The sequence below is a fragment of the Gavia stellata genome, chromosome 12 (assembly GCF_030936135.1).
Source record: "Gavia stellata isolate bGavSte3 chromosome 12, bGavSte3.hap2, whole genome shotgun sequence".
Lineage (NCBI taxonomy): Eukaryota > Metazoa > Chordata > Aves > Gaviiformes > Gaviidae > Gavia > Gavia stellata.
The window spans coordinates 8,839,441-8,862,904 of NC_082605.1; the positions used below are offsets into that span (position 1 = coordinate 8,839,441).

Consider the following 23,464-nt stretch of genomic DNA (forward strand, 5'->3'; position numbering starts at 1 on the left):
TGGCACGGCCCCATCCCCCGGTGGGGGGGCCCGAGAGCTCCGCACAGCCCCAAATCGTCGCCTGCCACCAGCGGCTGAGGCTTTGCTGTAACCCCCCCGCAAAGAAGCAACCCCAGCCCTCCCACAGCCCCTGGGCCCATCCAGCCCCTCTGGCTCATCCCTGGGGATGGGGAGCAAAGGAGGGGAAGCTGGGGTCCCCCATCCTTGCCCTCCTGGAGGGGTGGGAGAGGGCACGCAGGCCTGTCCCCTGAGAAGGACACTCAGCCTGGGGTGATCTCCAAGCACTAACAAGCACCCAGCTCTCGGGTCCCATCTCAGTGGCCAGGCAAGCTGGGGGTGCCAGGCCGGGTGGGGAAAGGGGCTGAGCAGGATCGAGGCGGGCAAGGGGTGCTGCGCCCAGCCTTGGTGCACCCTTGGTGCACAGGGCAGGGGATAGGGCAGCAAGGGTGCACCGCTGTCCGCCTTCAAAGGTGCCTGCTCACCTGCACCCTGAGCAGGAACCCCAGCCAGCAAGCAGGACCCCACGGCATCCGCACCATTCCCATGCCATCCTCCCCCAGGGCTGCAGGGTCAGGGGACATGGCCATATGAGACATCAGAGAATCCACACAGACTTCCCTGGGGAGCCTCGGCGCATGGGCAGGGGTTCCCTCCTCCCAAAAGCCTTGGATTTCGCCCCAGCGCTGGATGGAGGGGAAGGAGCTGAGGAGCTGGTGGCTTCTCCTGCAGTGCTCCATTGCCGCCAGCTTCATCCCTTCTCCCAGGCCGGCACAGGGGCAGCTTCATTAGCCCCAGCCCTCCCACAGCCCCCCGAGAGCTGCAGCAGCTTCAGCTGAAAAGGAGGGCAGGAGGATGGGTGGGTTTCAAGCTCACCCCCAACTTTTTGTAATGGAGCAGCTCCACGACCCCCTTGACTGGGACAAAAGCACCTCAATCCGGCTCAGTGAGCCCTGGGCTGGCCCGTGGCCCTGGTTTCCCCTGGGAAGACCGTAGGGGCAGGCGGCACAGCATGGCTCTGGGACAGATCCAGCACCCCTGGGTGCTGGAGAGCAGCGCGGAGCTGGGTAAGAGCGAGGAGAAGCAGCCCACAGGCAGCTGTGGCAGATAAGCGGAGGCTGCCTGCCCAGACCCGCACAAAGCCTGCCCGGACCCGAGGGTTTGGGGGAGCGGCACCGCAGCAGGAGCTGATGAGAGGGAGGGAGCAGGATGAACCCCAACGCCGCTAGCCACTCCTGTTCCCCCCGGCACCCCGAGGCTGATCTGGAGTGGAGGCTGCCGAGGAGCAGCCCCACAGCCTGCCCGGGCAGGATCCTGCCCGCAGGGCCATCCCCCAGCCCAGCGAACCCAGGGGAGCACTCCAGCAGACCCCATCATGCCAAGGAAATCCACAGTGCCTGGGCTCCCCAAGACCCCACAGGCAGCGCCACAGACAGACAGACCCCCCTGCTCCGGGCCGTGCTTACCAAGGAGATTTATTGACTTGCACAGGGAGGATGGGGCGCACTGGCCCCAGCTCCCCTGGCAAGCAGGCAGGGAGGCAGGATGAGGCACGGGCAGGCAGAGCGGGGCACCAGCCAGTCCCTTACCCCACAGCCAGCGCAGCCAGAGGTGGCATGGGGACAGGGGAGGCATTGCCGACACCAGGAAAGGCAGGAGGCACCCAGACACACAGGGCTCTGGTGGCACCCAGGCAAGGAGGACACAATCCCCAAGGGGTGGCTGGGACCCAGATTTTGAGGGCACAGCCAGGACGCTCAGCACAGGTGTCACCATCGGGCCAGCCCTGAGCACAGCCAACATGGCATGATGTCAGTTGGGTCCCCAGCATGTTGGCAGGCATTTGCTGTGCCCACACCCTGCCCCCTTTTTAAAGCCTTGTGTCCCGCTGCTCGGCACCCCCCCGTCTTGCCCCTCGCCGGGGCGCTCAGCCCTCGGCAGGCAGGGGGGGCACCGATGCCAGGGCGGGCAGGAGGCGGGCGTAGATGTCGATGCCCCGCAGGAAGACTTGCTCGTTAAGGAACTCGTTGTGGTCGTGGAGCAGCACCGGGGTGCAGTTCATGGGCGAGAAGCCGATAGCGGGGTGTCCTGCCTGGGGATTGGGGGGGAACAGGGTGAGGCTGGGGCTCGGACGGGCACCACGTGCCCCCCTCTTCCCGGCGGGTCTCACCCCAGGTGGGGGACCCACGGGCGAGCTGGCATCACACTCACCGCTCGGATGTAGCGGCTGTCAGTGGCAGCCGGGAAGATCTCAAGCTTGAGCTGCAGTTTCCTGACAAGCGAGACCCTGCGTCAGCACGGGGACGGGGGCAGCTGGGTCCCCCGTCCCCCTGCCACCCCATGGGCAAAGAGACCACGCCAGAAAGGTCCCTGAGCCCTGCAGGGCACTCAACTCCATCCCTTTTGGGGAGGCATGGGGAAATGCCCTGCCATGGCATGGAGCATCTCCTCCCAAGCCCTCCCATGACCCCAGGGACCCCCCAGCTCCCACCAGAGGATGTCCCCACCAGGGTCCTGCCCTTTCTGGGGACACTACTCACATGTCCCTGCAGACCCCGCTGAAGGCTTTCCACCACGGGTCCGACTCCTCGGTGGAGGTGATGTGTTGGTCCATGCATTTCTGCCAGAGGGAGAGGGCAGGTGATGGAGGGGCAGGGGGGTGGGCATGTGGCAGGGGAGCAACGGGCACGATGTGCCCGGGTGGCCAAGACCCCTCACCTGCTGAAACTCATAGGTGACTCCGTCCCCAGCACCCTGGCACCACGCAGCCACCTGCTCCTCGAAGGCCTGAGGCAGAGACCAGAGGAGGGGTGTGAGCGGGGTACCCCCCAACCCGCTCCCCTCCTGTGTGGGACTGGCGTGACACCCACCTTCAGGTCCACGGTGGGTGGGATGCGGACGTCGAAGCCGGCCGCCATCTCAGAGGGCACCACATTGAAGGAGACGCCCCCCTCCAGCATGGTCAAGTTGAGCGAGGTGACATCCCCTAGGGTCAGGCTTGAGTCGGACTTGAGCCTCGGGGGACGCAAGGGAGAGTCACCCTCTGCCACTCGGGGAGGAGGGGAAGCGCTTCCCCACCCCGCTGCCACCTCCAAATGGGGAAACTGACGCACGGGGTGGCAGCGCCGTTTCAGGGCCTGGCTTGGGATCCCAAGGACCCCCTCCACAGACCGAACTGAAGCCACCGCCATTCTGCTGCATGTCTCCTACCTCTGCTTCTCGCTCTCCCTGAAGGCCAGGAAGGAGGTGATGACTTTGTGCTGGGGAGGGAAGGGCAGGGAGGTGAGGACCTGCCCTGCGGGGGTGCACCTGGCAGCCCCAGGGCGGGCAGGCGGGCTGCACAGGGCATAGGCCCTCTCTTACCATCTTCTCGGCCGCCGTGTTGCTGATGAAGCGAGACCCGTGCCCAGGGCTGCCCACACACTTCACCTTTATCCCTGCAGCAGTGGGGGGAGAGGGAGGTGTTGAGCAGAAAGCCCGGGGTGGCACCGATGCCGCAGCACCTGGCACAGCAGGGATGGGGCAGTGGGCATGCAGTTACTCACACCACGGGCTCTTCTCGCCATAGAAGACGCTGAAGGTGTCAGACGGGCTAGCCAGGCCTGCAGTGGGCACAGACGGGGGTCAGCGGGGCATAGGGATGCCACGACATGCCCCCCTCTGCTCTGTTCTGGCAGCTTTTCCTCTCCAGGCTGGCACTGTGTGCATCACTGCCTGGGGGAAGGAACACCCGAGGGGGTCCCTGGAAGCCATGCCAGGTGCCAGTGCCCAGGGCATGACGCCGACAGGCAGAGGGCTGCGTGCCAAGAGGAGACACATCCCCGTGCCAGCCCTGCCACCACTCACCCTCATCCAGGGCGAAGCCCACGTTGAGCGCTCTGAACTCGGGGCGCTGCACGAACATCTCCATGCCCTTGTGTCCGCCCAGCTCCTCGTCTGCAGGGAGAGCCTGGCATGGAGGAAGGAACTGGGGCATCCCCCAGCCCACCACCCACTGGTTCTTCTTCCATGCCAGCCTGGGTGCCACAGGCACACCTGGTGTCTTCGGACCTGGAAACCCCTCCAGCCTCGAGCTAGGGGAGCTCAAAATCTGGAGAGGCTGGCAGCAGGGTGTCCAGCAGGGAACTCCAGAGCATCACCCAGCTGCCAGCCCCTCCTGTCCCCCCGAGAGGGGACACCCTGGAGACTCACCAGGCACAAAGGTGAGGTGGATGGTGCGGGCAAAACACTTTCCCTCTGCCTTCAGCCTCCGGATGGCCTCGAGGTACCTGCAGGGAGAAGGCACTGCCTGGGCATCACAGAGGAGAGGGGCTGGTGTGCTCTGAGCCACCCCGAGGAGGGTCAAGCGGCGGCACCCTCAGCCCCAGGGACCCTGGTGATGGTGGCATCCCGTCCTGCACCACTCAGAGGCATCCCCATGCCATGCCTGCCCGGTGGGCACACAGGCCTCCACTCACTGGATGGAGACACACTTCATGTCCTGGGCACCCCGGGCATAGATGTTGCCTTGTGAGTCCTTAACAGCCTCGAAGGGTGGGTAGGTCCAGTGCTCCTGCAGGGAACAGTGGCCGTGACAGCCGAGGGGCATGGCGGGCACCAGTTCCCACTCGCCTGCCACCCCCAGTCCTCCCCACTGTGCCCATCCCACCCCTTGCCCTGTCCCGGCACCTCAAAGACGGGCACGACGTCGGTGTGGGAGTTGAGGAGGACAGAGCGCAGGCGGGGGTTTGTGCCCTGCCAGGTCAGGATCAGCACCACATGGCCCTGGCACACCTGTGGGGTGAGGACAGGACGTCACAGGGGTCCCAGCTGGGGACAAAGGGGCTGGGACCGGTAGGCTGGAGCCAAAAAGCATCAGCCTGAGGAAAGTTTCTTGATGCCACCCGGCAGGTCACCCCTTCTTCCGCTGAGAGAGGGCAGGCAGCAGGAGCAGGCATGCCTGCACTCCCTGGAGCCAGACGGAGCCCGGGCATGGGTGCGAGCTCCTGGCTGCAATTCAGATGGAGGAGGTGAGACGAATCCAGCGTCTTCCCCCAGTGCCCAGGAGTCCCCTGGGACAGCCAGTGCCCCGCAGGAGGGACGTCCCCAGGCAACGTGACTCTGCCAGGTCCCCAGCTAATCATAGCACAGGCGGCCGCAAAGGTCAGTGGGGACCAGCCCGAATACAGGCTTAAGGAAGGGCTCAGGTCAGCAGAAGATTACAGGCAGAGGGGATTCACTCCTGCCCAGCTCCAGGGTGGCGGCAGGGGAACAGCCCGGTCACGAAGGACCCAGGTGCGGGCAGATGGATGGATGGATGGATGGGTGGATGAATGGATGGATGGACGGACAGACTGGGGGCTGCTCCTCGCCTCGCTCACCTCCACTTTCTGGCAGGCCAAGCCCAGGTCGGTGCCAACGCGCTCCAGAAACCGGACAGCCGCATCTGGGGAGGAGCGGGGATGCCCAGAGTTATGTCAGCATCTCCCTCCCCTCTCACTGTGATACCCGGGGACCCCAAGGCTCTCCGGGGTTCCCAGGCCAAGGAAAGGGGTGACCAGAGAGGGCAGGTGATGGAGGTCCTGGGCACAAGACGTGGCCAGGAGCAGGACAGGAGCAGCTCGTCACCGTCCCTTTGGGGCGAGGACTAGGGGGACATGAAAAAAAATAAAAATTGAAGGGGGCAAGTTCAGGGGGGGCGGTCCTGCATAGGAGTTTTGGGAGCTCCTCACCAATAAAAAAATCTCAATGTACTTTAGTGAGAGGATGGAAATGCTAACGGAAGATTTACACGGGGTTAATACAAGCATCCATCCCAGAGCCAGGGCACCTTGGGAAGGGGGGGCCCTGGAGCACAGGGCTGGATGAAGCAAAGGGCAGCTCTGGGTGCACTGGAGACGTCCCTGCCCCAACCAAAGGCACCGGCAGAGATAAGGCACAAAGGTGTCCGTTCCTTAACACCACGATCAAAACAGCCCCGGCCAAGGACTCGGGCACCCGGGTCCAAAGACCGGAGCTGCAAAGCTGCACTGCTGGATCCCTGCATGGCTCCCCGTCCCCCCCATCCTCACCGTAGTCAGGTTTGGGGTGGACGGTGTCAATCCTCAGGTACTCGCGGAAAAGCGTAACCGAGGGGTCCTCCGAGGCCCCCGTGCTCTTCCCGGACTTCCCGGGTGCCATGTCAGGGACCAGGGCTGCAAAGCTCTGGGGGGAAGCGTGGCAAGATGGTTAATCACCCACCGGCCCCTCCAAAGTCCGCTGGCAAGCTCAGTCGTCACAGTAACCGAAGCAGAACGGGGCAAAGGTCCCCCCCAGTGCAAGTCCTGGGACACTGCCACCATGGCAGAAGTCCCCCCACTTTGGGTACAGGGGCAGGATGGGGTGTGCCCCCCAGGCCATCCTTTTATTCTCCCCCCCAAAGCACATGTTCCTTTCCCAAATACAGTGCCACGTCAAGCTGTGATGCCCAGGCATGGGGCGAGAGGTGACATCCAGGGGAGGGCTAGCTGGGGCGTAGGGGGCTAGCAGGGAGGAAAGAGGGGCAACAAGGTGGGGAAGGGGGTTATGGGGGGAAGAAGAGTGTATAGGGCAGGCGCACACAGTAGTTGGGGTTAGCCAGTGGTTAGAGGTCCAGGGGAATGCTGCGGGAGTGCAGGCAGGGAAGGCAGGATGCTGGTGTCAGGGGGTGTAGGTAAGGAAAGGGGGACACTGCCTGCTTATGGGGTGCAGGAGAGGTGCAAGGAAAGGTGCTGGGAGTGCAGGGAAATGGGGGTGGTGAAGGGGGACTGCGTGCTTACAGAGAACAGAGGGGCTGGGGGGGGCTATGGCAGGGTGGCAGGCTACTGGGTGTTTGAGGGGTTCTGGGTCGCTGGAGGAGCAGGAGGATGTGGCGTGCTTAGGGGCACACGGGGGTGCAGCAGGAGGGGTGAAGGGGAACACTGGAGGGGTACGGGAGTAGGGTGTGCAAAGAGGCTATGAGAGGGGTGCGGGGGGGCACAGCTAGGGGTGCACAGGTGGGGTATAGGGGTACTGTGGCTGGGGTGCAGGGAGGGGGCACAGTGGGGTGCAGGGGTACTGCAGTTGGGGTGCAGGGGCACAATGGTTAGAGTCGTGGGGAGTGCAGGGTACTGTGGGTAGGGGTGCAGGGGGCTGCATGGGTTGGGGTGCAGCGGTTTGCATTATTGGGATGCAGGGGTAGCACGGGCAAGAGGGCAGAGGGGTGCTGGATCCCGTGGTTGGGGGTACAGAGGAGTGCAAGATACCATGATTAGGGGTGCGAGGGGGTACAGGGGGGTGCAGAGTACCATGGTAAGGGGGTGCAGGAAGGTAGAGGAGGGATGTAAGGGGGTCCGGGGGGTGCAGGGTACCGTGGTTAAGGGTGCACGGGGGTACGGGGGAGGGGTGCAGGGTACCGTGGCGAGGGGCGCGGGCTTGGGGGGGGACGAAGGCACTGGGGCAGCCCCCCGCGGGCTGCCGGGCGCTGCTGGCCCGACCCCGCTCCCCGGACCCCCGCCCGCCCCGGCCCTACCTCCGCGCTGCTGTCGCCGGCGGCCTTCCGGCCCTGCCCGGCCCCGCTCCGCCCGCTCGGCCCCGCTCCGCTCCGCCCCGCTCCGCCCCGCAGCCGGCAGCGGGCAGGAGGTGGGCAGGGGGGCGGGCAGGGGAGGAGCGGCGGGCACAGGGTGGGCTGAAGGCCGGGGTGGGCAGGAGGCAGGCAGGGGGCACAGGGTGGGCCAGGGGCAGGCAGCGTGTGGGGTGGGCACCCTCCTGCCCCGCACTAGAGGCAGAGAGATGGGGCTGGAGCCCGGGCAGCCCCGCGGCACTTGGGTACACACGCAGAAAACAGAGCAGCATCAGTTTATTGGCCTCGTGACAGACGATGCCCCGTTCTGCCAGCAAGGGACACCCTCAGTCGGCCCCTCCTGCCACCCTGGGGACACCCCAAAAGAGAACAGCACCCCTCACGCCGGCCACCCGTGCCTCCCAGTCCCTTGGGATGCCCCAACCCACTGTCCTCTGCTCAGCAGGGGACGAGGCAGCGCTCACTTCAGCTGGCGCAGGAAGCCCAGCAGGGCCTGGTGGAAATCCTCTGGCTTGTCCAGGTAGCAGGCATGGCCAGCGTCAGACACTACGGCCACGCGGTGCCTGGGGAGGTGCTGGAGGCTCTGCAGGGCCTGGGGACCCAGGCTTGCATCACGGTCACCGTAGAGGATCAGGGTGGGCGTCTTGGTAAGGGCAGAGAGAAAACCAGAGCGGTTGTCAGAGGGGGAAATGGCCACCACACTTCCCCTGGGCCGTGCCCACCTCCATCCACCACTATGGGGGGTTGCAAAGCCAAGGGAAGGCAGGTGCCAGCCCCTCCGTGAGCTGGGGGGGGCACAGGTCCCCCTCACTCACCCTGAATCAGGGCCACCCTCCATGCCACCCTCCAACCAGCTGGCCCACAAGGCTCGCCAGCACCCACGGACCCCCCAGAGTCCCAACAACCCACCTCACCTGGACCTGCCGGTACTGCTCAGCAGCGTAGTCCTTGGTGCCCACGGGTGCCACGGGCACAAAGCCAGCCAGCTGGTCTCCCCGCGCCAGGAGGAAGGGCAGGGCAAAGCGCCCGCTCATGGACGGGCTGATGAGAACGGGCCTCCGCATGCCCAGCTCCTGGAGGACATGGTCCAGGAAAGCCACCCGGCCCTGTGCTGTGGCCACCATCTCCGCTGGGGGCGAATCCCCATAGCCTGGCATGGGGCAGAGGGCACAAGGTGGGTGCAGGGCAGGTGTGACTGTGCAGCCTGCAATGGTCTCTCCCCCAGAGGCTCAGCTGGCTTGGCATAAAATGGGCATCCAATCAAGCCCAAGCCACAGCCACACGACAGCCGGACTGAGCCAACCCCAGCTAAAGGGTTTGGATGGCCATGGAGGTCAATGCCCCAGGGCAAAGCCAAATCCCAGGCACACTGCTCCAGGGACCACCGCTACCTGCTTAAAGAGGTCAGAGCCCAGCGGTGGCTGAGGTGTGGGACCACCGGAGCTGCCCAGAGGGATCAACTGAAGTGCAGTGCCATGGTCCTACCAGGTAGATCTATTGCAACCGCATGGTAGCCTTCTTCGGCGAGCAGTGTCAGCGTGCCCAAGGCCTCCCACGTCTTGGAGGTGAACGCCTGGCCGTGCAGGAACAGAACATCGAGCCTGTGGTGGGGAAGACAGGTGGGAAGGGGTTCAGGGAACATGCTGTACCCACAGGGGTCCAGTGGCCACGAGGGCTGGTGGAGACTGATCCCCAGGGCCTGTCACCCCCACCTCCCTTCACCCTGGGAGCCAGAGGGCTGACCCACCTCCCAGGGCTGGTGGTGCCAGCGGCCCGGGGCCCTGCAGACACCTCCCTGTAGAAGATGGGGGGCTCTCCCGCAGCCATCCCCACTCGCACAGTGGCGTTGGCCACCCGCCGGCCCCGCTTCTCCTCAGCAGGCCGGGCGCCCGCCAAGCGCTGCTCGTGCTGGGCGGCTGGGAGCAGGAGGTAGAGGACAACGGTGAGGAGCGCCCCGAGGAGCAGAAGCCCCAGGCGGCTGCGGGCGAGCTGCATCTCCCCTCCCCCTGGAGAAGGAAAATGGCAGCGAGGGGCTGGAGGCCCCAAACACCGCTGCTGCGGGGAAGGTAGGCCCCAGAGCAGGGTGCTCTCCTCAGCTCCGGCCCGGCCTGCGCCCCCCGCGCCCGGCGCTGCCAACCCTGCTCGGCCCCGGCCTCCCGAGCTCCCGCTGCCTCCGGCCGCCAGCCCCGCCGCCCCTCAGCTCCAGCCGGGACATGCGGCCCCCCCGGCCCTGGCCCTCACGGCGCTGTGCCCGCGGCCCCAGGCTCCGCCTGGCGGGAAGCCGCAGCGCTGCAGGCGCCGAGAGCTGTCAGCCGGGGGCCTGGCCGCCGCACCGAGCCCCCGGCAGGGCCCCACCGGACCGGGGCCGAGGTCTCGGGAGAGAACGGCCGGTGCCGGGAAAGGAGCCCCGGCTGGGGGGGGCTCGGCGGGGCTCGGCTGGGGCTTGACGGGGCTCGGCAGAGCTCGGCTAGGGCTCGGCTCGGTTCGGCTAGGGCTCGGCTCGGTTCGGCAAGGGCTCGGCTCGGTTCGGCAAGGGCTCGGCTCGGTTCGGCTAGGGCTCGGCTCGGTTCGGCAAGGGCTCGGCGACGCTCGGCTGCCTCGGCAGAGCTCGTCTAGGACTCTCGGCTAGGGCTCGGCAGCACTCGGCTAGGGCTCGGCAGTACTCGGCTAGGGCTCGGCAGCACTCGGCTCCGCTCGGGTCAGTAAGAACTCGATGGGGCTCCGTTCGGCTCAGCTAGGGCAAGGCTCGGCGAGAGCTCGGCTCGGGTTCGGTTCGGCTCGGCTCGGCTCGGCAGAGCTCGGCTGGGCGGGGCGGTGGCGGTTCCCAGGGCCGCCCCGGGCCCTGCGCTCCGTGAGGCGGTGCCGCCGCCCCACCCCCCCCCCCGCCCCGCCGGCCTTTGGACCCGGGGCGCGGCACCCCCAGCCCCGCGGTGCGGCGGGGAGCGGGAAGCGAGCAACGGCCGGCACTGGGGGCGGAGGAGCAGGTAAGGGCCGCCGGCCCAGCGCCGGGCGGGGAAACTGAGGCAGGGGCGGGCCCATGAGCCTGCCTGGCACGAGCGAGCAGCCCTGCACACCCACCCCGGGGCCGGACCCCGCCGGTGACTCCCAAAAAGAGGGTGATGCCAGTGTAAACCCCCCCTTCCTGGTGCCAGCGTGCCAGTGCCACAGCCCGCCTGCCTTCCCACCACCGCCGGGCCTCGGCGCTGGGACACAAGCATCCCACCGGGGCTGACCTTTCTGCTAGGCCGCACGGGGCCGCAGCGCACACCGCGCCTGTTTGCACCTCTCAGCCCCCCCTAACAGCTCTCCCAATCCCCCAGGCATGGCTGCCCCACAGCTCACCGAGAGCACCATCACGGTGGAAGGCCAAACCCTCTTCTACCGCCAAGCCGAGCCGGCCCAACCGGCGCCAAAGCTGACGGTGCTGCTGCTGCACGGCATTCGCTTCTCCTCTGACACTTGGCTTCAGCTGGGGACGCTTGCCACACTGGCTGAAAATGGCTACCGAGCTGTGGCTATTGACCTGCCGGGTAAGGCACGGGGCAGAGCATGGCCCTAGAGCGAGGTGGGGGCCAGGAGGAGCCAATACAACCACTCAGTTTGTGGTGCCGGGTTGGCAACCCTGGTGTCCTGCTGTGCCAGCTTCTCCCTGTCGCAAGGCAGCAGAGAGTGTCACAGGGCAACTTCTGTCTCCCGTGGCTCAGGGCTGGGGCGCTCGAAGGATGCTGTGGCCCCAGCGCCTGTGGGCCAGCCAGCGCCGGGGACTTTCCTGAAAGCGGTTTCGGAGGCTCTGTGCCTGGGTCCGGCCGTGGTGATCAGCCCATCGCTCAGCGGCATGTACTCCCTGCCCTTCCTCTTCCAGCACAGCCACCTGCTCAAGGCGTATGTCCCCGTCGCGCCCATCTGCACCGAGAAATTCACAGCGGAGCAGTATGCCCAGATCAAAGTAGGGCCTGGAGGGAGATCGAGGGAGGTCTGGGAAGTGGGAGGGGATGGTGAGGTGGGGACCCTGGCACTGAGGTTGGGCACAGCAAAGACCAAAGATACCAGAAACCCCGTTGATACTGGAAAAGGGGAGCGTGATGGTGAAGGAATGTGACTGTGGGGTAGCAGGAGGGAAAGCGGAAACATTAGGAGACCCAGTAATCTGAGCCTCAGTTTCCCCTTGTCATGGTAGGCAGGGGAGAAGGGCAAGTGTCTCCCCTCCATATCCTGGTCCTAGGGTGTCCCTGGCCAGGAGGAGCGGGTGCCTGGGTGTCATTGGCGGGCTCAGGGTGCGTTCCCCTCTGCAGACCCCCACGCTGATCGTGTTCGGGGACCAGGATGCGGAGCTGGGGCAGGCCAGCCTGAACAACCTGCGTCACCTCGCTGAGCACCGGGTGCTGGTGCTGCAGGGCGCCGGACACGCCTGCTACCTGGACAAGCCTGATGAGTGGCACCGTGGGCTCCTGGCCTTCCTGCAGCAGCTGGAGTGAGCAGGACGGGCCGTGTGGAAGGGCCCACAGGGCTGGGCGACGTGGCCAGCCCACCCACCCCTCCACCTGCACACGCAGCCTTGCGCCAACCAAGCTGCTTGCTTGGTGTCCCCACCCAGCCTCCCTTGGGACCAAATAAAACCCCAAGCTCTGCCACTGCTTTCCCACCACATTCCTCCCACTTCTTTCTACCTGTCCCACCTTCCCTGATTCCCACCTCCTTCCCTGATCCCCACCTCCTCTGTGGCCACCATCCTGCACACATTTGGGGGGGTGACAACAGGGCAGGTGCAGCCACTGAGGGTCAAGACGTTTGGGGAGCATTGTCCTGTGGGTGGGCAAGTGTTGGCTGCGAGGCCGCTGGAGCCCACCCGTCACCTCTGGCAGGACCCCCAGGAGCCTCGGAGGGTGCCCAGGGAGGCCCGGGGCTGTTTGGGCACAGGTAGGTCCCCCAGGGTGGTAGCACCTGTGTCCGTGGCCTGACAGCCTCTTCATCCTCCTCTTCCTCCTGCCACCCCTCCTGGCAGGCACCCAAGGCCAGGGTAATCCACAGGGGCTTAAAAGGGAACCGCCAACCCGGGCAGGCTCCTGCCCATGGCGGCAGCAGCCCAGCGCCCTGGGGAGGTGGGGGGGGATTTACCGAATGAGTGGCTGCCATGAACAGATGGGGGGGCGGGCGGGGAGGCCTGACAGACGTCTAGGTGGACAGACAGGGGGACAAGCCCCCTGCCCACCACCTGCCTTCCCCCCCTCAGTGCTGCTGTGCTGGGTACTCGGGGGCACAGATGGAGCCGGCAGCAGGGTGCCCCCCCAGTGCCCCCCCTTCCCCAAGCCTGCCTGGGCTTTAGCTGCTTACGCCAGGGCCCAGGAGGATTTAGTGGGGGAGGTAGCGGGGGGGAGCACTTGTCTGTGGGCGCAGGACACCCGTGCAGGGGGCACGGGGCAGTGCCGGGGGTGCAGAAGCCAATCCCTGCCCTGGCAGTAAGGCAGGACCCCTGTCTGGGGCATCCCTTGCCCCCCACCCAGTTTAGCTCCCCTGTTGCAGCCCCGGCCCCCCCCGTCCGGCGGTGCCTCCTACCCCCCTTAGCCCTCCAGGCGCTCCCCCCTAGCAGCACCCCTGGGTGCTGTCGGGCCCTGGGGTGCCAGCTGCCCCGTCCCTGCCCGCTGCGGTGTCCTTGAGCCCTCGAGCCCTGCCAGCTGATCGGTTTCCAGGAAAAAAAAAAAAAACAAACCGCAATTACAAAGAGGGGCGATGTGTGAGCCAAAAGGGGGGGTGGGGGGGACAGGAATGTCCCCAGCGGTGGCAGATGGCCTTACCCAGGGTGCATTGTTCCTTTTAGTGTCTCTTATCCGCTGTAATAGGATCCCGGAGGGAGGGATGTGGGAGAGAGGAAGAGCGAGGGGGGCCCCGGCGTGGACCGGGGTGGGGGCCGGGGCTGCCAGCCTGGCCCTGGCCTGTCAAGCGGCTCATTGTTCCTGCCCCGAGTGTCACTGGGCGCCGCCGGGGACAATGTGGCACTGAGCGGGGTGGCCGGCGGCGGAGGGACGAGGCACACGGAAAGGTACCCGCCAGGCCCTTTCCCGCGGGGGACGGGGGGCTTGGGGCGGCTGGGAGGGCGAGCAGAGAGAGGTTCCCCTTGGGATGGGGTGGGGGCTTCCTCCTGTCCCCCCGTCACCTCCCTTTGCCACCCGAAGGTGCCCCGAAGGACGGGCGGTGCCCAGCTTCGTGGTTGTCCCGACGCCAGCCGTGGGACGCGGACAGGGCAGGTGGCCTGTGCCCATCACCGGGGCCTTTGGCGTCCCTGCCAGCCTGGCTTACCTAGCGGAGAGCACCCCCCTGCCCGCGGACCCCCCACATTGCCTGTGGCTGTGGGGGGACACCGGTGGCCCTGCTGCCTCCCCCCTGCCCCACCGCCAGCCTCGTCCTTCTCTCCCCCGGTGGGATCCTTTGTCCCCGATGGGTCCCCGCTGCCATTCATCCCCGGGGGGACCGGGGACCCGGGCAGGTGCCCGCCCCTGCCGGCACCACGCAGGCTCCGGACGCTGCGAGGAGGGGGATTACAGGCGGGTACCATCACACACCCCCATTTCAGGCTCCCCTCCATCGGGAAGGAGAATATTCCCCCTTCCCCAGCCTTCCTCCAGCCTCCGGTAACAGGGGGGTGAAGACGGAGGGTCCAAACCGCCCCGGGGGTGCAAGCCATAGCACTTAGGGGGTACAGCGGCAATCAGCTTGCCCCCCCTACCCCATTACCCTGATGCAGGAGATGTGCCTTAGCAGTGGCGAGTCCTGCCAGCACCTAAAATAACCGCCCCCCCCCCCCCCCCCGCCATGCCCGCAGACGCAGGCCCCAGCCCCAACACGGGTGCTTTGTTTCAAAGCCGCTTGGCATCACCCGGCTTGCTGGGAGCCAGCGGTGCTGCAGCCGCCCACCCGTGCCCGGACACACAGCGATTGTCCTCCCGGCCCTGCGCTGGCACCGCGGGGTCCTGGCCACCCCCGTCCCCCAAGCAGAGGGTCCGGGGGGTGCCTGGGGTGCTCTGGGGAGGGACAGGGTGCAGCAGCATTGTGCATTGGGCATCACACTGTGGTTCGTGTCAGGCTGGCAGTCCCCATCAGGGAGGTTGCCTCAGTTTCCCCTGGGGCTTTGTGCATGGGCAGGGGGAAGGGAGGAGGAGGAAGAGGAAGGCTCGCACAGCCTGTGAGACTACTCAGATCACCTCTGCCCCCGCACCCTCCCTGCCACCACCTCAGCAAGCGACTGCAAACCGAACCCCATCCCACAGCCACGCTCCCCACACTTTTCCACTTCCCCCCAGTATCCATCCAGCTCCTGGCTTCCTGAAGGTGCGGTACCAGCTCCGGCCCAGGGCCGTATGCAGGCCAGGTTGAAGGCAGCTGCCTGCAGGCTCAGGCAGACATGTGGCAGCAGGTCCCTTTGGGGACCTCCCAGAAGGGGTGCAGGATGCTGGTGGGGCCCCAGGCACCGGAGGAGGGCAAGTGCTGTCCCTGCCTCAGTTTCTCCTTTTCCCAGCCATGGTGCTTTTTGGGCTGCAGATTTTGGGGAGGGAGTTTAGTTGGGGCCTCCCCCCTTTCTGGAGACCACCATGTCCCGCAGGCTCAGCTCGCCCTCCCGCCATGGCGTCACCAGACGGAGCCAGCGGTGTGGGCGTCAGCCCCGAGGAGACGGAGCTCAGCATCACCCTGACCCTCCGCATGCTCATGCACGGCAAGGTAACGGCGGGGGGGCTCAGCGCTGCTCGGGGGGGTCAGCAATGCCTGGGGTGGGGGGCCATGCTGGAGCACCAGCTCCCTGCTGCACACTGCTTTCCTCCCCTGCTCCCAATCCCCCTGGGAACTGCATTCCCAGAAGGATTTCTTCCCCTGTCCTAAGCCAGGGAAGGTCCTGTTCCCACGCCCCAGTGTCGCCAGCAAGCCACCCGGTGGCCCAGTGGCCATGGGACAGGGCTGGCCTGTTGCCTGTTGGCTGGGCTGTGGGCAGAGGAGGGACATGGCAGGCAGGGAGCTGCCTGCTGACGGGGCCACCCTCATCTCTGCCTTTGCAGGAGATCGGCAGCATCATCGGCAAGGTAAGACCTGGGGTCTGGGGCGCCGCCAGCCCCGGGCTGCCCTGGACCTGACCACCCACCCTGTTCCTCTCCCCGCAGAAAGGAGAGACTGTTAAGAGGATACGAGAGCAGGTAAGAGCGTGCTGGGGGGCTGCCGGATCCTGCTGCCTGTCCTGCCTGCACCTGGTGGCTCCCACGTGCCCAGCCCTGGCCCCCCGCCATTCCCAGGCTGCACCCTGGGGAAGGCTGCCTGGGGCAGGTGGGAGGGGGAAAGCCCAGGTCCACAGGCATTGAGGCCATCCCCGGTGAGACCTTCCCTTGGGGGGGGACATCGAGCTCAGGGCCCATGACATCCTTGACGGGGTGTGACACCATCCCCAGAGCAGTGCACGCATCACCATCTCGGAGGGGTCCTGCCCCGAGCGCATCACCACCATCACCGGCTCCACTGACGCCGTCTTCCGCGCTGTCTCCATGATCGCCTTCAAGCTGGAGGAGGTAGGCAGTCCCCCCACACCCCTGCTGGGTGCCCTCTCAGACAGGAGCGCTCACCCCATGCCAGTGGGCTCATGGGGGTCCAACGCCGCATCTCCCCCCGGCCTCGCAGGACCTTGGAGCAGGGAGCGATGGGGCAGCAGTGGGCAGAGCGCCAGTGACACTGCGCCTTGTCATCCCAGCCAGCCAGTGCGGCTCGCTCATCGGCAAGGCGGGAGCTAAGATCCGAGAGATTCGGGAGGTGAGGCTGAGGGTACCCTGGGTGCAGGCTCCCCTTTTCCCCCCGGGGGCACAGAGCCCTCGGCATGGGGGCTGCCACAGTCCTGTGGGAGCTGGGGGAGGTCATGCAGGTGATGCAGGAGTGGAGCATCACCCTGCGGGTCCTGCAAAGGTCCCCAGGAGCCAAGGAGGGAATGGGGGATGTGTGAGGTGCTGAGCCCTGGAGGCGGTATGGCTGAGGCACCCCAGCATCTCCCTTTGCTCCCCCACAGAGCACGGGGGCACAGGTACAGGTGGCTGGCGACCTGCTGCCCAACTCCACCGAACGGGCCGTCACTGTCTCGGGGGTGCCGGACACCATCATCCAGTGCGTGAGGCAGATCTGCGCCGTCATCCTGGAGGTACCCGCCGAGCCCTGTGCCCAGCCCGGTGGGGCACGCACTGCCTGCCCCCCTTCCCCAGGGCTCCCTGCGCCCACCTGGACCCAGGCACTGGGGACCCCCTTGCTGAAGCCCGTAAGACCACCATGCCTCAGCGGTGCTGGGTGCCATGCCCACTTGTGGAGGGTGTGGGGGGGCAAAGGGGGTCCAGGGGGCTGCGGGGGCATTCGACCTCATCTCTCATCCCCTCCACCTCCTTCCCTCCCTCTCCAGTCACCTCCGAAGGGGGCCACCATCCCCTACCACCCTGGCCTCTCCCTGGGCACCATCCTGCTCTCTGCCAACCAGGTAAGGGGCCGCAGCCCTGCTGGGGGCACGGGATGGCTGGGGAGCACAGCCTCTGCTGGCAAGGGGTGACTCTGGTGGGCTTGGGGTGGTCTCGCTGCCCCAGGGGACTGGCCAGAGGCAGGGGTCCCCACCTGGTCCCCCACTGATGCCACTTCCTTCCCCCCCAGGGCTTCTCCATGCAGGGCCAGTATAGTGGGGTCTCTCCTGCAGAGGTGAGTCTGTCTCCATGGCAGCCAACCCCTGCTCCCATGGGCACTGGGTCTGTGCCCACCGAGATGGGCACTGCTGGGGATGCCTGTCCTGGGAGGTGCTGGGTGCCAGCGTCCGGCTCCGAGAGGGGACAGGGACCCTCTGCTGTCACCCCTAATGCCTCCTTCCTCCTCCTCCCGCTGCCCGGACAGGTGACGAAGCTGCAGCAGCTGTCAGGGCACACGCTCCCCTTTGCCTCCCTGGGCCATGCACCTTCCATGGTGCCAGGTGAGCATCTTCCGTGCCCCCCCACCAGGGCTGGGGGTGTGGGGCGCCCCTCCTGACCCACCCAGCCACCTGGCCCTGATGAGGGGGTCCCTGTCCCCTGCACCCTCTCCGGTCCTGGCCACCCTGGCATGGCTACCTGCCCCCTAGAACAACCCTGTCCTGGATTTCCTGGGGTCCCTGCACCCACCAGAGCGCCCCAACCCTCCAGTGCAGGAGCACCGGCACCAAATTACGACTGGTGCCCATGTCCCACCCTCCCTGCCTCTCCCCAGGGATCCTTCAGGTTTGTCCCCAGGGCCCCTGACTCTCCCAGAATGGGGCTGGGGTGGGGGCATGCAGCTGCTGGAGACCTGCCCCCACACCGCTAACATCCCTGTCTCTCCCTCCAGGCCTGGACACCAGCTCCCAGAGCAGCTCCCAGGAGTTCCTGGTGCCCAATGACGTACGTGTGGGTCCCGGGAATGGCAAGGGAGACCACAGCTTGCCCCCACCAATGTGTCCCACCTCACAGCTGTTTTGCAGGGGCCAGCACCCACCACCCCACACAGTTGGAGGCTCTGCCTCAGCCCTTAGAGCTCAGGAGCAGGAGGGGCTGCTGGGGCAGAAGCAGCTGGAAGAAAAGACAAACTGAGGCACTGGAGGCAGAAAGGGCTTGGACAATGCCAAGGAAGAGCCTTGGCATGCGACAACCCAGCAATGCCAGCCAGGGGGGGTCTTGAGTGAGACCAAAAGGCAGGGTCTGCCCAAGGAAAGCAGTGCCCTGCCCTCCTAGTGTCTGCCTCAGTTTTCCCACTCCTCCCAGGCGTAGGGGGTGGCCGGGTGAGCCCCTGCTCGGCATGGCTCCTCCAGCTGCTCCCAGCTCACCCCGGTCCCTGCCCCTCCAGCTCATTGGCTGCATCATCGGCCGGCATGGCAGCAAGATCAGTGAGATCCGGCAGATGTCGGGCGCCCACATCAAGATTGGGAACCAGACCGAGGGCTCCAGCGAGCGGCACGTGACCATCACGGGGTCCCCCGTCAGCATCACCCTGGCTCAGTACCTCATCACAGCCTGGTAGGTGCCAGCCTGGGGGGGACACGCTGGCTGCTAGCAAGGGGTGGCACCTCCCCAGCACCCCAACACAGCTTGTCGGGGACACAATCCCCAGCATCTTCAGGCACGATGAGCTGGGTGGTGCTTTGAGGTCCTGAGGTGGTGGGTGCGGGACCCAGGACCCCATGGGGTTTGAGCCCCAGCTTTCTAGCCCAGCGGGATGCCCAGGATGTGCCATGGAGACCTGTGCCTCAAGGGATGGGGCACGTGGTCCCTGCACCCTAAGACGGGCAGGTCGGGGTGGGGGACCCGCTCTGTCACTCTGGTACTCACCACCCCACCCCTCTCGCTCATTTCCCCAGCTTAGAAACGGCCAAATCTACCTCCCAGGCACCACCGGGCCCTGGCTCCATGGACCTCGGCGTGGGCTTCTCCCAGCCCCTCACCCCGGGCTCCGGCACACCGCTGCCTGCCGTCGCCCCAGCCCCCCCAGCCCTGCTGGGCACCCCCTACACCTTCTCCCTCTCCAACTTCATCGGTCTGAAGCCAGTGTCCTTCCTGGCACTGTCCCCATCCTCCATGGCGGGTCCCAATTGCGGCACCACCACCTACACGACCAAGATCTCAGCAGCCAACGGCACCAAGAAAGGCGACCGGCAGAAGTTCTCACCCTATTGAGCCCCGCTGGCAGGTGGGCGAGGGGGTCCGGGGTGCCATACGGTGCCAGGGACACCTCCCTGCTGCCCACCCTGTCCCCCAGCCCGTGCCAGGTGCCCCATGCCCGGGGAGGGCCCCCCTTGCCCCCCACCCCAGGGAAGGGAAGGGAAGGGTCTTCCTGGCGGCAATGCCTGCTGAAGGAAAGGGCTGTTCTGCTGCCTGCTGCCTGTCCCTGCAGCGTTGTGCCCCCCTCCCCGATTTTTCTGCAAGGGGACCACGTGCCCTGGTATGGGGTGGGGAGCTGTCCCTGCCAGCCCGGGGTCCCTTCTCCCAGTGCCCTGTGACAGGGTGGGACCTCCACCTCTTGCCCCTTGCCCTGCCCACCCTCCCATCCCGCTCCCACCCACCCTCCAGCCGGCACCCAAAAGGAGGGTCCCGCCAGATGAGGGGCTGCCTGGCCTCTCTGGGGGTCTCCCATCCCCTGGCTCTGGTGGGGGGCCCTCCCCAGGCCACATTGGGGCAATCGCCTCCAAGCAACCCCATCCAAGAGCCAGTCCCTGCTGGCTTGGAAATGCTGTATATATAAGTCTATATTTTTTCCTCCTTTGTAACTTATCAATGGTTTAATAAAAAGATAAAATTTACAAGAAAGCAATAATATCCCCTACCCTGGGTGGAGACACCCCCCCCATCAGGGGCAGCCCCAGCTCCTGGGGACATGGGGTGGTGGCCAGAGGGGTGTCTCTGTGGCCAGGGGGGTACTGGCCCTCAGCCCCGGTTTCTCTGGCGGTCTTCCCGGAGCCCCCTCCCTGCCATGGGGCAGTTTGCGAAGCCATGGGGCAGATCTCACCCAGCCACCCAGTTATTGCTGGGGCAGGGGGGTCTCCAACCTACTGTGCCAGCACCATTCCTGGGACCTTTGTGGGGGGGCCTGGGGGTGAGGTACCCCACCAGCGTCCCCCCACCACAGTCCAGTCCCCTTGCTTGCACTGGGGGCAGAAGCAATGAGACCAAAGGGCGACAGTGGCTCCCGGTCCCCTCTGACTGCTGATGCCCAGGGTCACCCCGCATGCCCCCCCCCGCCCCCAGACCACCAGCCTGTGCTGCCACGTCCACCCCAGCACACCCCTGGCTGGCAGCCCGGTTCGGCTGGCACGTGGCACCACTGGCTGGGCTTCCGCTGGGCAGCTGTGTCCATAAACAGCCTGGCACAGACCCCCGGCCAGCCAACCTCCCCCCCTGGAGGGGCAGCCCCTGCCAGCTGGGGGGGACAGAGGGCACAGCCGGGCATGGCCGTGAGCATCCCATGCTGCCACGCCAGCAGGAAAAACAGACGTGGCCAGAGCCAGCCCCACGGGTGCCGTCCCCCTGCTAAGTACCGTGGGTGACAGGAGCTCCTCCAGACAGACATTAGTTTTGGGTTAAACAGCCAAGGATGGAGGGCTCCAGGTCGGCCATCCAGGCTCACTGGGGTGCCCGGAGCCCTGGTGTTACTGGTGTTAGTGGTGTTAGCTGGGCCATTGCTCCTGGGTAGGGTGCAAGGGAGCTCTGCTCTTCCCCACTGGCCGTGAGCAGTCCCAAGAGGGTGACAGAGATGGAGGTGCCCCCTCCTCTGCCCCCATGTAGGAGCCCCTTGGCTTCCCGTGTCCCAGGGAGAGCCAATCCATGGAACTGGGCTGTGCTGGTGGAGCCAGAGACAATCCCAGCCTGCAGAAGGGAGATGAGGTTTCTGCAGATCTGCTGTCTTCTCCGGGCAGAGAAACTGTCTTCCACCATAAGCTCAGAGAAGAGGCAAAACCTGAACAAGGACCCCTCCAAATCCAAGAGGCTCGGTCCAAGCAGGTCCGATGGGTCCCTGGCAGGTCCCCTGCCCACCCTCCTGCCCAGCACAGTGGCACAGGGCCCCCTGCTCTTCAGCTGCTCTCTTCAGGAACTTGACCTGGGATGGGGAAGCCCATCTTGGTCTGGTCCAGCCTGTTCCTGGGGCTGGCGCTGATGCAGCTGGCATGGGTCTCCAGCGTGCAAGTCGCTCTCTGGAGGAACTGCAAGAAGTTTTCCTGGACAGAGGCCTCCGAGACGGAAAGACAGAGCTCCTGGCCCAGCGGCCGGTTGAGACAGCTGCGCCGGAGCCGGGCCAGCTCCTCACGGATCTGGCGGTTCAGCAGCCCGTAGAAGAAGGGATTGATGGCAAAGGAGGAGTAGGCAATCCAGGTGACCACCATCTCCCCGTGCCCGCCACCCGTCGTGCCAGCGGTGACAGAGGAGTGCAAGTGGAAAGCGAAGAAGGGAAGCCAGCAGCACAAGAACTGTCCCACAATGAGGACCAAGGTGAGGATGGCCTTGTTGCTTCCCAAAAAGCGCTCTGGCGTCAGCCTGGGCAGTGGGAGATTCCTGGTGGTGATGATGGTCACTTGGCTGGCAACGGAGTCAGATCGATGTCTCGGTGCAGCTGCTTGTGCTGGCACGGGCACATGCTGCAGGGATGCCATCCGGGCCACACGGTAGACACTGCAGTAGACAGCAAAGATGATAATGGTGGGCAGGATGAAGCAGACGATGCTGAAGATGATCACAAAAACCTTCTTGTGGGCCCCAGGGCTCCAGTAGACTGTGCAGCGGCTGGCGCTGGTGGCCCCATTGCCTTGAGGCCAGCCCACTAGTGCCAAGACAGTGATGAGAACAGACTTGACCCAAATGAAGATCACTCCAGCCACTGCCAGCCTGATGGTCATCTTGACCTCATACCTCATGGGGTGGACAATATAGTAGTACCGCTCCACGCTGATGATGGAGATGGTGAGGATGGAGGCACTGATGAAGCAGACATTCAGGAATATCAAGGCCTGGCACTCGGCAATGCTGTAGATCACCCTGTTGAAGCAGGAGGAGCTGGAGATGATCCCCAGGGGCATGAGGAAAATGGCGGAGAGGAGGTCGACCACGCAGAGGTGGCAGACAAAGATGAACTTCCTGAGAAGGGGGGTTTTGAGAATGACCACCATCACCACGGTGTTGGCCACCAGGGCGGTGAGGGTGAGGAGGACCATGCAGAGGAGGCCCACCACCTCCTGGGCGATGGACTGCTTGGGGACGGAGAGTGGCTCTAGGCTGTCTGTGGTGTTCAGCCCTGTTCGGCTCGCCATCCTCCTCGAGGGCTAAGCCAGCAGCTCCAGTGCCTGGCCAGCAAGGGCTCTTCTCCTGCGTCCCTTAGAGGGAAACCCCACCACAACCATGGCCACTGTCTTCGCCTTGCCTGTTGGGGAAGGGAACAGGACGTGAAGGAGAAGGACCAAAATGAGGAAGAGCCACAGAGAAACCCGGAGACAACCTGAACCCCTCCAAGATGCTGGAGCAGGGAGAGGTGCCCAGCAAGGTCACGGCACCCTGCCTAGCCCAGGGCTGGCACCCGGTCTGTCCCCAGCCTGGCCAGGGATGGCACTGCTGGGACCTGCGGGCACCCGTGCCAGGCTGCCACCCCATCCCCCTGCCCCAACCGCACCAGCACGCCCCGAGGAGGGACAGCACAAACCCACCTGCCCCATCCCTCCTCCTTGCTTCAGCCACAGGGGACCCCGGGGTGTGGGGGGGGGGACACCCGGCGCACCTTTGGTCCTGGGGAGGTGGGTGACGCTCCCCTCCTCGCCGGGGGTCCTTCTCGCCGGTGTCACTCCTGCAGCAGAACAGGGGCTGCCGGCTCCCGCGCAAGGCCGTGCTCCCCCTTCCCCACGCCCGTCACCCGCTCGTCATCCTGTTTGCCTGCAGCCCGCCAGCTGCGGATGGCACCAGCTGTCACTCCCGGGCGCTGCCTGCGCTGCCTGCACTCGTGGCAGTCCCACGGGGACAGCTGCTGGGTCCTAGCAGCCGGCAGGGGCTCGGGAAGGGGGGACCAGGGTCCCTGAGCCCTGTGCCCCCCCCAGCATGGCCACCCTCTGTGCCAGGCCTGGTCTTTCTGCAAGGACAGCTTAGCACCAAGGTCCCCGGGGCTCGGGGGACAGACCTACAGGCAAGTCTGCAGCATCTCCTCCCAGCTGGCACATGGATGCTCTGGAGCATCCATGGGGCATCGGGGTAACGCAGCTGGGAGTAGCCCTTTCCCTGCACCCCAGGACCCGGGCGTGTGCTTGGTGGGCACACGCAAGCACAGAGAGGGGCCTGGCATGGGCGCCAGGCTGGGGCAGGGCAGCAGGCACAGCTCCAAGCATGGCACCAGAGGGAGGGCAGGCGCTCGCCCTCCAGAGGGATGGATGAGCTCCTC

General features: G+C 65.8%; 5 protein-coding genes across 5 annotated transcripts; 2 read left to right on the forward strand and 3 right to left on the reverse strand.

Annotated features, from left to right (window-relative positions):
• Nucleotides 1-1,475: 1,475 nt before the first annotated feature.
• On the reverse strand, nucleotides 1,476-7,827 carry ACY1 (aminoacylase 1). The gene is given in 17 exon segments (XM_059823238.1): nucleotides 1,476-2,089; nucleotides 2,209-2,269; nucleotides 2,538-2,617; nucleotides 2,716-2,784; nucleotides 2,868-3,012; nucleotides 3,208-3,257; nucleotides 3,361-3,434; nucleotides 3,543-3,599; nucleotides 3,844-3,933; nucleotides 4,189-4,265; nucleotides 4,455-4,549; nucleotides 4,666-4,770; nucleotides 5,358-5,422; nucleotides 6,048-6,194; nucleotides 7,496-7,625; nucleotides 7,628-7,660; nucleotides 7,663-7,827. Coding segments are annotated over 17 exon segments (1,608 nt in total). The 3' UTR covers nucleotides 1,476-1,924.
• A 74-nt stretch (nucleotides 7,828-7,901) lies between these two features.
• On the reverse strand, nucleotides 7,902-9,643 carry ABHD14A (abhydrolase domain containing 14A). The gene is made up of 4 exons (XM_059823283.1): nucleotides 9,303-9,643; nucleotides 9,041-9,156; nucleotides 8,470-8,705; nucleotides 7,902-8,198 (listed from the first exon to the last, which is right to left on the reverse strand). The coding sequence occupies exons 1-4, from the start codon at nucleotides 9,548-9,550 to the stop codon at nucleotides 8,016-8,018; spliced, it is 783 nt and encodes a 260-aa protein (XP_059679266.1). The 5' UTR covers nucleotides 9,551-9,643; the 3' UTR covers nucleotides 7,902-8,015.
• Nucleotides 9,644-10,877: 1,234 nt separating this feature from the next.
• LOC104259319 (putative protein-lysine deacylase ABHD14B) lies at nucleotides 10,878-12,076 on the forward strand. Its single transcript, XM_059823255.1, has 3 exons — nucleotides 10,878-11,085; nucleotides 11,260-11,501; nucleotides 11,848-12,076. The coding sequence occupies exons 1-3, from the start codon at nucleotides 10,878-10,880 to the stop codon at nucleotides 12,028-12,030; spliced, it is 633 nt and encodes a 210-aa protein (XP_059679238.1). The 3' UTR covers nucleotides 12,031-12,076.
• A 1,400-nt stretch (nucleotides 12,077-13,476) lies between these two features.
• PCBP4 (poly(rC) binding protein 4) lies at nucleotides 13,477-19,854 on the forward strand. Its single transcript, XM_059823580.1, has 13 exons — nucleotides 13,477-13,592; nucleotides 15,150-15,265; nucleotides 15,598-15,621; nucleotides 15,700-15,732; nucleotides 15,982-16,098; nucleotides 16,208-16,336; nucleotides 16,587-16,715; nucleotides 16,968-17,042; nucleotides 17,210-17,254; nucleotides 17,444-17,519; nucleotides 17,909-17,961; nucleotides 18,404-18,573; nucleotides 18,915-19,854. Exons 2-13 carry the CDS (start codon nucleotides 15,170-15,172, stop codon nucleotides 19,228-19,230), a joined length of 1,263 nt encoding a protein of 420 aa, XP_059679563.1. The 5' UTR covers nucleotides 13,477-13,592; nucleotides 15,150-15,169; the 3' UTR covers nucleotides 19,231-19,854.
• A 1,268-nt stretch (nucleotides 19,855-21,122) lies between these two features.
• LOC104254918 (probable G-protein coupled receptor) lies at nucleotides 21,123-22,352 on the reverse strand. Its single transcript, XM_059823562.1, has one exon. It carries the CDS (start codon nucleotides 22,350-22,352, stop codon nucleotides 21,123-21,125), a length of 1,230 nt encoding a protein of 409 aa, XP_059679545.1.
• Nucleotides 22,353-23,464: the final 1,112 nt, after the last annotated feature.

Coding starts and splice junctions, on each gene's coding strand:
- LOC104254918 (XM_059823562.1), bottom strand. CDS start 22,352: ATGGCGAGCCGAACAGGGCTGAACACCACAGACAGCCTAGAGCCACTC.
- PCBP4 (XM_059823580.1), top strand. CDS start 15,170: ATGGCGTCACCAGACGGAGCCAGCGGTGTGGGCGTCAGCCCCGAGGAG. Junction 15,733..15,981: donor TTAAGAGGATACGAGAGCAG/GTAAGAGCGTGC, acceptor CACCATCCCCAG/AGCAGTGCACGCATCACCAT. Junction 16,337..16,586: donor AGATCCGAGAGATTCGGGAG/GTGAGGCTGAGG, acceptor GCTCCCCCACAG/AGCACGGGGGCACAGGTACA.
- LOC104259319 (XM_059823255.1), top strand. CDS start 10,878: ATGGCTGCCCCACAGCTCACCGAGAGCACCATCACGGTGGAAGGCCAA. Junction 11,086..11,259: donor TGTGGCTATTGACCTGCCGG/GTAAGGCACGGG, acceptor CCCGTGGCTCAG/GGCTGGGGCGCTCGAAGGAT. Junction 11,502..11,847: donor AGCAGTATGCCCAGATCAAA/GTAGGGCCTGGA, acceptor TCCCCTCTGCAG/ACCCCCACGCTGATCGTGTT.
- ABHD14A (XM_059823283.1), bottom strand. CDS start 9,550: ATGCAGCTCGCCCGCAGCCGCCTGGGGCTTCTGCTCCTCGGGGCGCTC. Junction 9,157..9,302: donor GGCACCACCAGCCCTGGGAG/GTGGGTCAGCCC, acceptor TCCCCACCACAG/GCTCGATGTTCTGTTCCTGC. Junction 8,199..8,469: donor AGCAGTACCGGCAGGTCCAG/GTGAGGTGGGTT, acceptor GCCCTTACCAAG/ACGCCCACCCTGATCCTCTA.